This window comes from Myotis davidii, unplaced genomic scaffold (assembly GCF_000327345.1).
Source record: "Myotis davidii unplaced genomic scaffold, ASM32734v1 scaffold642, whole genome shotgun sequence".
In the NCBI taxonomy this organism is placed as follows: Eukaryota; Metazoa; Chordata; class Mammalia; order Chiroptera; family Vespertilionidae; genus Myotis; species Myotis davidii.
Window position 1 is genome coordinate 291,178 of NW_006293957.1, and position 12,254 is coordinate 303,431.

Consider the following 12,254-nt stretch of genomic DNA (forward strand, 5'->3'; position numbering starts at 1 on the left):
TTACATTAATCTCTTTATCATTTCTGGTAGTGCTGGTTTGGTAGTGATAAACTCCTTTAGCTGTTGTTTTTTGTTGTTTTTTTTTTGACTGGGAAGCTCTTTATTTCACCATTTATTTTGAATGATAGCCTTGCTAGACACAGTAAGCTCAGTTTCAGATCCTTGCTTTTCATTACCTTGAATATTCCATGCCATTCCCTATATTGAATATTCCATGCCAGAGCGTCTGATGAGAAACAGCTGACAGCCTTATGGGAGCTCCTTTGTAGGTTGTCTGATGAGAAACAGCTGACAGCCTATGGGAGCTCTTTTGTAGGTAAAAGTTTGCTTTTCTCTTGGTGTCTTTAAAGATTCTCTCTTTGTCTTTAATTTTTGGCATTTTGATTATGATGTGTCTGTACATGGGCCTGTTTGTGTTCTTCTTGCTTGGGACTCTCTGTGCTTCCTTAACCAGTGTGACTTTTCTTTCACCATATTGGAGAAGTTTTCTGCCATTATTTCTTCAAACACATTCTCTATCCTTTGCAAACTTTCTTCTCCTTCTAGCACACCTATTATGTGACTTGTTAAGTTTCATGTTGTTCCAAAGTTCCCTTAAGCTCTCCTCCTGTTTTTTAATTGTTTTTTTTTTTCTTTTTGGTTCTCTGATTGAGTGAATTTTTCTACCCTGTCTTCTAATTCACTGATCTGATCCTTGGCTTGCCCTAATCTGCTGTGTATTCCTTCCACTATGTTCTTTATTAGTGGTATATTATTCTTCATAGTTACTATATCTTTTCTCATGTGGTTGAGCACCTTTGCCATCATTATTCTGAGCTCTATGTCTGATAAAGTTCTTATCGCTATATTTAGCTCTTTTTCTGGAGAATTTTCTTGTTCTTTCATTTGTTTTGTTTGTTTGTTTTTTGTTTTGTTTTGTTTTTTGTCTCTCCATTTTGGCTCCCTGTATTAGGTGGATCTGCCATGCCTCCAATCTCTTGTGCAGGACAGTGTCAAATGATGTTTCTGACTAATTAGGTCAGGCAAAGACCCACCTCTGCCTGCAGACTGATTGGATTCAGTCATTGCTAGCCTCAGGCAATGATCCACAGGTCGGGTGAGAAGTTTTCCAATAGGGTGTCACCTGGCTCTCTGGGAAAGGAAAGCCTCAGAGCGGTGCCTGCCTTCTGAAGTCTAACACCAGAGCCTCCAACCCTGGCTTTTGTTCACAAAGCTCCAGTTCACTCTGCCCTCCCTCTGCTGGAGCACAAGGTGAGTGGCTGCATACAGAATTGGCCCTGTAAGAGGGTGACTGCATTTTCAGCAGTCAGCCATACAGCCACCCTGCTGTTTTTCATAGCCATGTGAAAATATGTGGGCACCTTTGTCAGTTCTGATGGTCTCTTCTGGGGGCACAGCTTGAGTATTCGACCCCAGAGTTCTCAGTGGCAACCCCCCACGCCTGAGATATGTCTCTGGAACTTCAGCTGCTGTCTGTGGGAGTCTGGCCAGCTCTTTTGTGCCTCTGCCCTTCCTACCAGTCTGTATGCAGTGTCCACTTTCTGTCCTTGGTTATCAGGGTTCTATCCATCTAGTCTTCATTTGATTGTTCAGAATGATATTTTTTTTGTATTTATTTTAGTTGTAATTACAGTTTGGTCCAGGGAGCATGTCTGTGTAGCATCCTCATTTCCTTTTTAAAAATCCAATGTTAAGCTAAATGCTACTTAAACACATGTTTAACCTTAATGGTACTGACCCACTTGTGGCAGGAAGGAGGGAAAGACAAGTTTCTTGCCCACCAATTAGGCCTAACACAAGTGTCAGAAGCGAGATCCGACAGTGGCTTCAACAGCCAACAAGATGTAGCCTCATTCTTGCTTGGCCTGATTTTGTGACTGACCAGCAGACAAGTTTCTCCTACACCCCTTTCAGAATATGAAGCATCTCAAAGCTGTCTGAACCTGTCCCACTGGCCTGTCAATCTGGTTGGTCTGTGATCTTCCTGAATCCTATAAGAACATTTCAAGGAAAATGCAAAGAATATGTAAGCTGAATTATGGTCCTCCCGTGGGCTTCCTGAAGCACTGAGGTGTCTGAAAGCTACATATAGTTCTGGGAAAAGACTCTTTTAAGAAATGTAGCACAGCCTTAGCTGGTTTGGCTCAGTGAATAGAGCATTGGCCTGTGGACTGAAGGGTCCCAGGTTGGATTCCAGTCAAGGGCACATACCTCAGTTACAGGGTCCTAGCCCTGGTCATGGGCATGGGGGTGGCAACCAACCAATGTGTTCAGTGTTTCTCTCTGTCTCTCCTTCTCCCTTCCACTCTCTCTGAAAATTAATGGAAAAAATATCCTCAGATGAAGAAGAAAGAGAGACAGAAAGAAAGAAAGAAAGAAAGAAAGAAAGAAAGAAAGAAAGAAAGAAAGAAAGAAAGAAAAAGAGAAAGAAAGAGAAAGAGAAAGAAAGAAAGGGAGCACAGACACAAGAAATTCTTAAAGAGGTCCTTGCTGAGATGGTAACACTTATTGTGAAAGCACCACATCTGATCAACAGGGGACCTATCTGAGCCCCAGCAGGTGCCAAACAGGACGTAGACAGTGCTCCCATTATCCGGGAATAAGTCCAGGGCGCAGTGTACCCATTTCACAGCTCTTTATTGAGATGCAGGAAGAGTCTGGGGCGTGGTCACTGTCCCAGGTTACCCAGGCCTTCCGCTGCGTGGGTGACAGCATTTGTGACTGTGTGGGTCACCGTCTCCGTGACTTCCTTCACCACTTTGTCCCCTGTCTCCTGGGCCTTCTTGAAGGCTTCGGCAATGGCTGTCAGCAAGAAAGAGGAATAATGTCTGGGTAAGCAAAGTAAGCATTCGGGCCACTTGCTGGGCTGTGTTCCCTGCAGTGGCCTGTGAGATGTGGCTGTCTTCCTGGGCCATGCCCTGGAGGATGCCCAGTGGGGTGGAGGGCAACAGAACTCCTGAGGAATGTGTGCAAATTTTGTTTTATTTCCCCCAACAGCTTGCATTTCTGACTTCAGTTGTGAGACTGAACACCTGCTCACAGGGTGGCTGCCTGCTCACATGCCTTTTCCTATGAACTACTGCTCTATCTCCTGGCCATTTCTGTGTTGGGTTATCATTTCCACTACAAATATTTCCCCTCAGCGTGTGGTTTTTCTTGGGCTGAGAGTCTAATTTTTTTATTATGGAAAATTTGAAGTATTATTGTCAGATTTATCTAGCATTTCCTCTATAGTTGTTGGGTTTTCTGTCATAGTTTTTTAAAAAAAGACCCCACTCTGAGATTATGCTAAAATCTCCTAAGCACTCCTCTAACAATTTAATCATTTCATGTATTTGTATTTAAGTCCTTGATTCACTTGGAATTTATTTTGTTGCAAGGCATGAGGTGTACTTAATATTTTTTACATAGTTATACTCACAGTACACATACACATACAAACATTTATGTAAATATCCTATATAATAAAGAGCCAATATGCAAATGGTCATCATGCCCTCATGCCATCACGCTGTAAAGGCTCAGACACTCAACATTGGGGAGAAAAGAATGGGGACCAGCCAGGCACAAATGAGCTCGCGAGAGAGAAATGGGAACCAGTCAGGTTGTGGCCCAGGAGACGGACAAGCTGCACGCCCCACAGTCCCCAGTGCCAGCGGCTGCACCTGTGGCCCAGGAGAGGGACAAGCCACCCACCCTGTGGTCCTGGGCACCAGTGCCTGTGCCTGCGGCCCGGGAGAGGGTCAAGCCACCCAACACACAGTCTCAGGCACCTGCAGCTGCGGCCTGAGCGAAGCCACCCACCCACGGTCCCCTGCAGCTGCGGCCAGCCTGGGCAAAGCCGGCCCAGGTCCTGGGTGCCTATAACCGGCAGGAGGAGGGAATCCTGGGTCCCAGGTGTGGGGCGAGGCAGGGGCGGTTAGGAGCCAGCGGTCCCGGATTGTGAGAGGCAGTCGGACATCCCCCGAGGGGTCCTGGATAGGAGAAGGTGCAGGCTGGGCTGAGGGGCACCCCCTCCTCTGCCCCCCATGTATGAATTTCATGCACCGGGCCTCTAGTGAATTAATAAAGTCTCTTGAGAACTGAATGTCATTGAGGCTTTAAAAGAGAAAGGCTAATTGTGGGCAAATGCTGCAGAGATATGGCCAGCAGAATGACTGAGAACAGGATTTCAGTCATTAAGTTGTCATGGGAGATCTTGCTCACAACTCCCAGGGAACCTAAATTTATAATAGAGAATAATTTTAAGCATGACATTTCTATAGAAAGAGAATGTTATATCTTAAGCCAACCAGAGGGAGGGAAGCCCAGGTCCCGAGTGCCTGCAACCGGCCAGAGGAGTGAATCCTGGGTCCTGGGTGTGGGGCAATGTAGAGGTGTTTAGGGGCAATCAGGCCAGCAGGGGAGCAGTTAGGGGTGATCAGGCAGTAGGCAGAGGTGGTTAGGCGCGATCAGGCAGGTAGAGGTGGTTAAGGGCGATCAGGAAGACAGGCAGAGGAGTTAGGGGAGATCAGGGAGGCAAGTGGTTAGGAGCCAGTGATCCTGGATTGCAAGAGACAGTCAGACATCCCTCGAGGGGTCCTGGATTGGAGAGGGTGCAGGCCAGACTAAGGGCCCCCTGCCCCCCGCCCCACACAAATTTCATGCACTGGGCCTCTAGTGTATTTATATAAGTGTATAATTTTATGTCTTGAATGCCTTGTCCCAGCAAGCTGCCGCACAGCCTTTTGTGAAATAGTCTTCTCAACGTTCCACAGAGAGGCCTGTCAGGCTGGGTCCTGCCTTAGTAAGGTTGGCTCTGTGGCCTCAGATGGTGTGATAATTGCATACCATCCGAAAGGGTGCAGCATCTGGGTCAGGGTTGGACATGCTTAGTCAGAGAGCAGGCTGCTCCCAGCCCCTTGCTTCCCTCCTCCCCTCCTTCCCAGCCCCCACCATACCTTTCTCTCCAGCCTCCTTGGCATGCTCCACCACCTCCTTCACTACCCCCTCCACGGCATGAACTGAAAAGGTAAGACAAGCCCAGAGTGAGAGCCCGCGCTAGGCAGCTCCTCCTCCCCGCAGGGCTCAGGCAGCTCCTCCTCCCCTCAGGGCTCAGGCAGCTCTGGGTGCTGCCCCAGCCAGGACCAGCTGGCTCAAGAGAAGGACCCTCAGCTTGCTTCTTGAGGAGGATGTTGGGGGAAGGGTCTGGCTACTGGGAGAGAAGGTGAATTTGGCAGACAAGAGCACAGAACCCTTCATGCCCCTCAGCCTGGTGCAGCCTGGAATACCAACGAGCAGGCCCTCCTGCCAGCTAGGAACTGGTGCCAAGGCTGAGCCTGTTTCCCAGGTTATCACACCTCTCAGGTGTGCGGCTCCCCTGCCTCAAACCAGATGGAGACATGGAGACGGCAGCCGATGCCAAGTCCAGAGCCTCCTCCAGCAAAACCAGTTCCCCACAGCCGTTCCTCCAGAGGAGGGGACTGTGCCACCTTGGAGTTGGTTGAGTGTGAGTGTAGCCTGCTGGGACCGGAGGAATTGGAGTCAAAGGAACTAGCCCTGATCTTAAACACCCCCCACTGCCTGGTTCCTTGTCTGTGAATGGGGTCATAGGAACGGAGAGGGTCGGTGAAGACAGGCCTCTCAACACCCGCACAGAGTTAACCAATGAAATAGGGGCACATTTGCTGCCATTTAGAAAGACAACAGCAAACTTAAATGCCAGCTGGTGGACCTGGATCCCCTCCCCAGCAGAGCTGCTGACGTCTGTGTGCAAAAAGGGCTTCCGGGGCCCAAAACATTGAAAATGTCCTTTGTGTAAACCCCAGGGCTGACTGAACAGAATCAGACTTAGTGGTTTCTTCTTCTTCTTTTAATTTCAGAGAGGAAGGGAGAAAGAGAGAGTTAGGACATCAATGATGAGAGAGAATCATTGATCGGCTGCCTCCTACACACTCCACACTGGGGATCAACCCCACAACCCAGGCATGTGCCCTGACGGGGAATTGACCCACAACCTCCTGGTTCATAGGTGGGCAATGTGGTTTCTCAATAGAGAGCTCTTAGCAGCCTTAATGTCAAGGTAAAAATAACACCTCCTTCCTTTGCCTGTATGAGATACTCAAATTAGGCTGTTGGGATGGGAAGGCTCCCAGGTTTACAGAGGGAAGTGTCCAAGCTACCAGCTGCTCATCCAGCACCTGGGCTCCCCTCCATCCCCACCCCCACCCTACCAGGGGCTTCCTCTGAGATGGCCTCCCTCCTGCCCTCAGCCACAGGGACCCTCCTGGCCTCACCCCAAACAGCCCTCCTCAGCTTCTGCACCCTCTCCCCATCCTATCCTTATGGGTCTGATTGCCCAGAGCTCCTCATGGGATCAAGGCCTGCCCCCAAACTGCGGGGATCAGCTTCAAACAGGCCCAGGCAAGTGGGTCCCCAGCCCCGTGCCTGAGCCCCAGGTCCTTACCCGCTTCCTCGGTGGCCTTCTCAGTGCGGTGGGCCAAGCCCTCAGCAGCAAGCTTCCCCAGGCCTCCCAGCATGGCGCAGCGACCGTGATGACCAAGGAAGATGCTGGGGCCCGGGCCAGCGTGCTTTTATAGCCGCTCTGGCGGCGGCTGCACTCTGGGGCACCAGCCCTCACCCGGGCAGCTAGAAGGTCAGCCGTGAGTCAGCGCAGGCGTTGGCAGGAGGAAAAGGCTGGGCAGGGCCACCCTCATACTCTGGCTGTGGCACTGCCCCTCTGGAAGCATGAGACCCCGTGCCCTGCATTCTGGGACCCTGTGGGGTCAGGGACAGGGAGCAGGGCCAAGGCCAGACCAGGTCAGCCTGGGGCTCGCAGCTCCTCCCGGGCAGAGGCCCGAGTGTCTGTGGAGGAAGAGACATGGGCAGCAGCCTTGGCCTCATCCGCTTCCAGCTCTCCGCAGCCCGGCTCAGGGGGCAGCGAGACAAGCCGCAGCTCCAGCCTGCTGCTCAGGGTCTCTGTGTGGCCTAGCCAGGGGCTCGGGATTCCATGGACCTGGGGACCTGGGGGACCCCTTAGGCCAAGAACACAAGCGGAGTGGAGGCCACTGCCTTCCCACTCCCAGAGCCCAACTCCTCAGCGTGGCTCTCAGCCTCCCTGGGGCTGGTGGGGGCTCCCGGGGGTGCCTTTCGAGCCGAGCAGGGTGCATCGAGGCAGGCCTGCCGGCGGTCAGCGGGCCCGCTCTCTCAGGGACCTGAGTGCCCAGCACCGGGCAGCCAGCAGCTGCGGGAAGCAGCCCTCCCTGCAACTCGGGGCCTGGTCTCTCGGGAAAACCCTCTGAGGGTAGCAGTGCCCGCCAGGAGGTCCCAGAGGAGAAATGGGGATGCCACACCCCCACCAGGAGCTTCAGGCCCTGGCAAGAACCCCCAGGAAGCCGCCCCACCAGCCCCGGATGAGTCAGTCACAGGCTTAGGGGCCAGGCTGCCGCCCCAGTTACTCAGGACGGGAGAGATGCCTCAAGCCTGTGCCACATGCTCCTTCTCTTAGTCAATAGCCCCACCCGAGCCTCAGTTTCCTCATCCATAAAATGGGGACAGCATGCCTTCCTGGCCATGTCACCAATAGTTGTTGAGATGATGCGTGCAAGCTCCTGGTAAACTCCTGTTCCTCCCCGTCAGCGCGGCTGTGCCAGGAGGGGCTGCTTGACAGTGAGCCTGACCCACCAGTGGGCGGGCCAAAGAGTGAGGGTGTGAGGCTGCCTGTAAGCCATGGGCTGGGGGTCTCCACCCCTGGGCAGGAGTCATGGAGGGAAGGTCCTTCAGTGCAGGCCTGGGGCGGGATTCTGAGGCTGCATCCCCCATGGGTGTTCCCTCGTCCCTCGGAGCTGCCCTGGCCCAGGCCGTCCCAGCCCGGGTCCCCAGCGCCGCCCTCTCACATTCCCGCATGGTCCTGGGTGACCCCCAGGCTGTGGCCAGCCCTGGCAGCAGTGGCACTGTGAGCGGCAGGGACTCTGGGCCACAGGTGGCGTCTCCATTGGTAGGAGTGGTTGGTCTTACTGGGACGATATCTTCTTAAGAAAAAGAACATAACACTGCTGCTCCTGCAAGTTTCACAAATATGCAGGCTGGGGCACGAGTAGGGTTCCAGTATTTCATATGGAAAATAATACATTAAATACTAACACAAGAATAGACCCTCGTACTCACAACTGTAACCGGACTTTTGCCCACCATGTATGTGATGACCCTGTGGATTGGAGGGGCCGGGAGTGCGAGGGCCTTGGAGCACAAGCAGGTCCCACAACTCTGTTCTCGCCTGGTTACAGCCAAATACCAGAATGTTCTGCTCAGGGCAGCCAGGCAATGCCACCATGGGTGGGGGACTTCTGGGACAAGACGGGTGAGAATTGGGCTGAGAGACCCAGAGGGACATTCCCTGGGCCCATCAGAGCCCCTTTCCTCTTTGCTCTGAGGTTGTCTGTGTCCCCCACCCGGCAGGCTCTTCTTTGTGCCCTTTCCCTCCAGGCCCAAACCTGAGATACACTTAATAGTCCCCTCTCCTCAGGAGCTCACCGGCTCCTCCACGGGCCCTTGTCAGGACTCGGCCACTCAGCAGAACTGAGCCCATGCCAGCCAGAGCCCGCACCACCACAGCGTGCAGGCCGCTGCTGCTCTCACCACATCCATCCTCTCCCCGAGAGCCTGCTCCCCCTTAACATACGGTCCTGGTGTGAGCACCGCACTCCAGTCCCTGCTCCCCCTTAACGCACCGTCCTGGTGTGAGCACCGCACTCCAGTTCCAACCTGCTCCCGGCTTTTTAGCTGGGAAGAGTCTACCCTCAGGGAGCCATGGGCTGGGCTCACAGGATAGGTCATTGGTCTCAGCTGGAGCTGAGGCCCAGTGGGCTTGCACCTGGGCCAGAGCACCAAGGCCTGTATTCTGGGACCCTGTGAGGCCAGGGACAGGGAGCAGGGGCAAGGCCAGACAAGGTCACTCTGTGCAGCTTGCCTCTCGAGGATTCTTGCCCTCTCCCTGTTGGCATTTGGGATTTGTTTGGACCCAGCCTTGCCCAGAGACCTAGGGCCATGGTGTGTTGGAACTGGAGTACGGTGCTCACCGTACCAGGACGGTGCGTTAAGGGGGAGCAGGGACTGGAGTGCGGTGCTAGACCCTGCTGACCAGGGCTGGATTCCTGGCAACTCCCACAAGGAATAACATTACCCTCTCGCACACCTAAAATTAAAAGTAAAACTGAACGTAAAGTAATTGAAATATAAAATTAAAAAGAAACATTACCTGCCTGGATGAGGTTGAGGATGACTCAGGAGGAAACCAACCGCCCTACCTCGGAAGGGGCCTGGTCCGCTGGCCCGCAGGACCCCTGTGAAGAAACCCTTGAACACAGTCCTGAAGGTCAAGTCCAGCCCTGGGGCAGGGAGAATCAGGCATGGGCAGGAGCTAACTAATTCTCTGTGTGGAATTCGTTCAAAAACCCTTTGGCAAAAGACCAGTTGCCTGCATCCAGTCAAGGAGAGCCAATTTTTCAAATAGCAATTTACCAACTTAGCAATTAGCAATTCAGGGGGGAATTGTTTGTTTTAAGTGCTTAAATACTTCGGGCTGTCTTATGTCCAAAGCATGACGATTTCTTGTGTGATTCAAACTGGAGATGTCATGGATGTCCTGTTTCACGATTGTCCATCCTGCCTACGCTTCTCCGACTTCTGCTTCATGCATTTGAGCTCACAGTATATTATGAGCCCACATCTCCTGCACACACTCACCCCTCCCAGTCACTGGGGGGCCAAGACCAGACCCGGGAGACAGTGTGTCAGTCACCAAAGAAGGGCTCCCCAGCATGGCAATACCCACACACCCATGCATGTCAGCCAGGTTCCTGGTGAAAATCAGAGGGCGCATCACAGGCGCCTGAGGAGAGGAATTGTTCACATAAGTGGACAGACTTAAGGGAAGGGCTGTGGGATGGAGAGGTGCCAGAGCCCAGCAGTAGTGGGAGTCATCACCTCTCTGGACCTGGATGGGCAGGGGAGGGGCTGCACAGACCCTAAGGCGAGCAGTGCCTGGAGGAGCGGGTCACAGGACAGGAACTGCAGCCCTCGGCACAGAGCACTGCTACCATCACACCCTGTCCAGCAAGGAGGGAGCAGGTGTGCATCCCTCTCCCCGCCCTCTCCAGCCTCCTACTGCTATTTCCCCATTAGCCGAATCAGCTGAGGCTGAGGCTGAGGCTGAGGGAGCCTGGGCAATGCAGTTCAAGAGGGAATGTTCCCAGGGCTCAACCACTGAGCCACACTGCCGGCCATCAGTGGATCCTATGTGCAATGATTATTTCTGTGGTGTTTACCTAGTGGTGATTGACTCTTTCCTTGATGTTTTTTCCCATTTCCTACATTAATTAATTAATTAGAATTCTGCAGTAAAAGTTGCCCATTCTCCACATTCATTTTAATCCATTAGTTACTCATATCAGTATGGATTCATGAATAGAATATTTATCTTATTCTATAGGTTAAAACCCAATACTATCATTATTTATTTTGTGACTCAAATCAATCCAGCTTGAGCCGTTAGAAACTCCTTCAGTTTGGCTCTGGTGTTCTTTCAATAACCCCCCATCTTTGCTGTCTATCTATCTATTTACCTATCTATCGATCTATCTATCTAATCTGTTTTAGCATTGCCTTACTTTCTGGCACTACAAGGATGTTCCAGGCTAATTCTGTATTTCCCCCACTCCAGCTCTACAGTCAACTACTTCTCCTTGGAGCTCTGCTTCCTTTTATGAGGTCTTCCTTTTATGAGAGAATGGTATTAGAGATCAAGATTTGGGTGAGAGGTATGCTCATTGCTACTGGGATATCATTGCTCCTAGGAACTTCCAGCAGATAGATCTAGGAAATTATATATATATACTAACCCTTTCATATATATATATACTTGCATCTATCGGTATTTATAATTACAAACCATGAGTATGTATTGATACCTCAGATTCCAGTCCAACACCACTGCATTCACTTTAGTGTTTCCCATTATTTGTAATTTCTTTCTGCAGTAATTATAATATACATTATATCTACTTATGCATTTAATTCTAGTATATACAGGAGTACCCCACCTTATTCACAGTTTAGCTTTCTATGGTTTCAGTTACCCATAGCCAAACTTGGCCCTAAATATTAAATGGAAAATTCCAGAAATAAACAGTTCCTAAGTTTTAAATTGTATGCTGTCCTGAGGAGCATGATGTGGCACCATGCTGCCCAGCATATCCACGAGAGTGCTGGTCCTGGCAATTAGAATATGCCGAAGAGAAGCCATAAAGTGCCCCTTTGAGTGAAAAGGTATGTGTGTATAGGAAAGACATGGCACACATAGAATTTATTACTCCCTGTGGTTTCAGGCATCCGATGGGGGAGGGGGGTGGTCTTGGAACATACCCTCCATGGATAAGGGGTCGTATAAATATTGGTTCAGAACTGCTAACCCACAATCCTGTGAGAAACACATTTACTGGCCAGATTACAGGATTTATGTAGTTATTTCTGCCTTTAGCCTTAGAGGATCCAGTCAATACAGTCATATGCCACACATGACAGTTCGGTTAATGACGGGCCACGTCTGTGATGATGGTCCCACAAGACTGTAATGGAGCTGACAGATTCCTGTTGCCTAGTGACCTCGCAGCCGCCTACCATCACAGTGCAATGCATTCCTCACGTGTTTGGGGTGATACGGTGTAAACAAGCCTACTGCGTGGCCACTCCCATCAGAGTACAGCAACCTAAAACAAGAAAGAGATGACAACACCCACTTTGCTGCCTTAGGGCAAACAGACAAACCATGTCTAGAGGGGACTCCGAGTCAAGTGGGGCTGGGAGACTATAAGCAGCCTAAAGCAAAAAAATAAAAAAAGTACAGCACATGCAAGCATGAGCGGTGCACAGCACTTGGCAGTGGTAATAAATGCCTGACTGGCTTCCGCACCGCGAGGCTATCCTTTCCACCACCATTGCAGAAGGCATCCTCCTACTTGTACGCACAGCTTCCTGGACCAGCGCCTGTGGGTGCGCGGCCGCTGGTGCTGGATTTAATCTCTGGTGTTGGTGCAGCGACGCGCGGTGCAGCCTGAGGCCCGAACACCAGGCAGCCCCCGCCGGGCGCGCCCTCCAGGCGGCGCGCGCGCCTCTGGGACGCTCCCGGGCGATGCCATGGCCTGCGGACGCCTTTCCCTCCCGGATCCCGGATCCCGCCATTCGGCGGTGCAGGCCCGTTTAGGATTCTCCTTCCTTTC

At 51.6% G+C, this 12,254-nt stretch overlaps 1 protein-coding gene across 1 annotated transcript; it reads right to left on the minus strand.

Moving 5' to 3' along the window:
• Positions 1-2,622: 2,622 nt before the first annotated feature.
• On the minus strand, positions 2,623-6,868 carry FAM25A (family with sequence similarity 25 member A). The gene is made up of 3 exons (XM_006767902.2): positions 6,446-6,868; positions 4,941-5,003; positions 2,623-2,802 (listed from the first exon to the last, which is right to left on the minus strand). Exons 1-3 carry the CDS (start codon positions 6,516-6,518, stop codon positions 2,669-2,671), a joined length of 270 nt encoding a protein of 89 aa, XP_006767965.1. The 5' UTR covers positions 6,519-6,868; the 3' UTR covers positions 2,623-2,668.
• Positions 6,869-12,254: the final 5,386 nt, after the last annotated feature.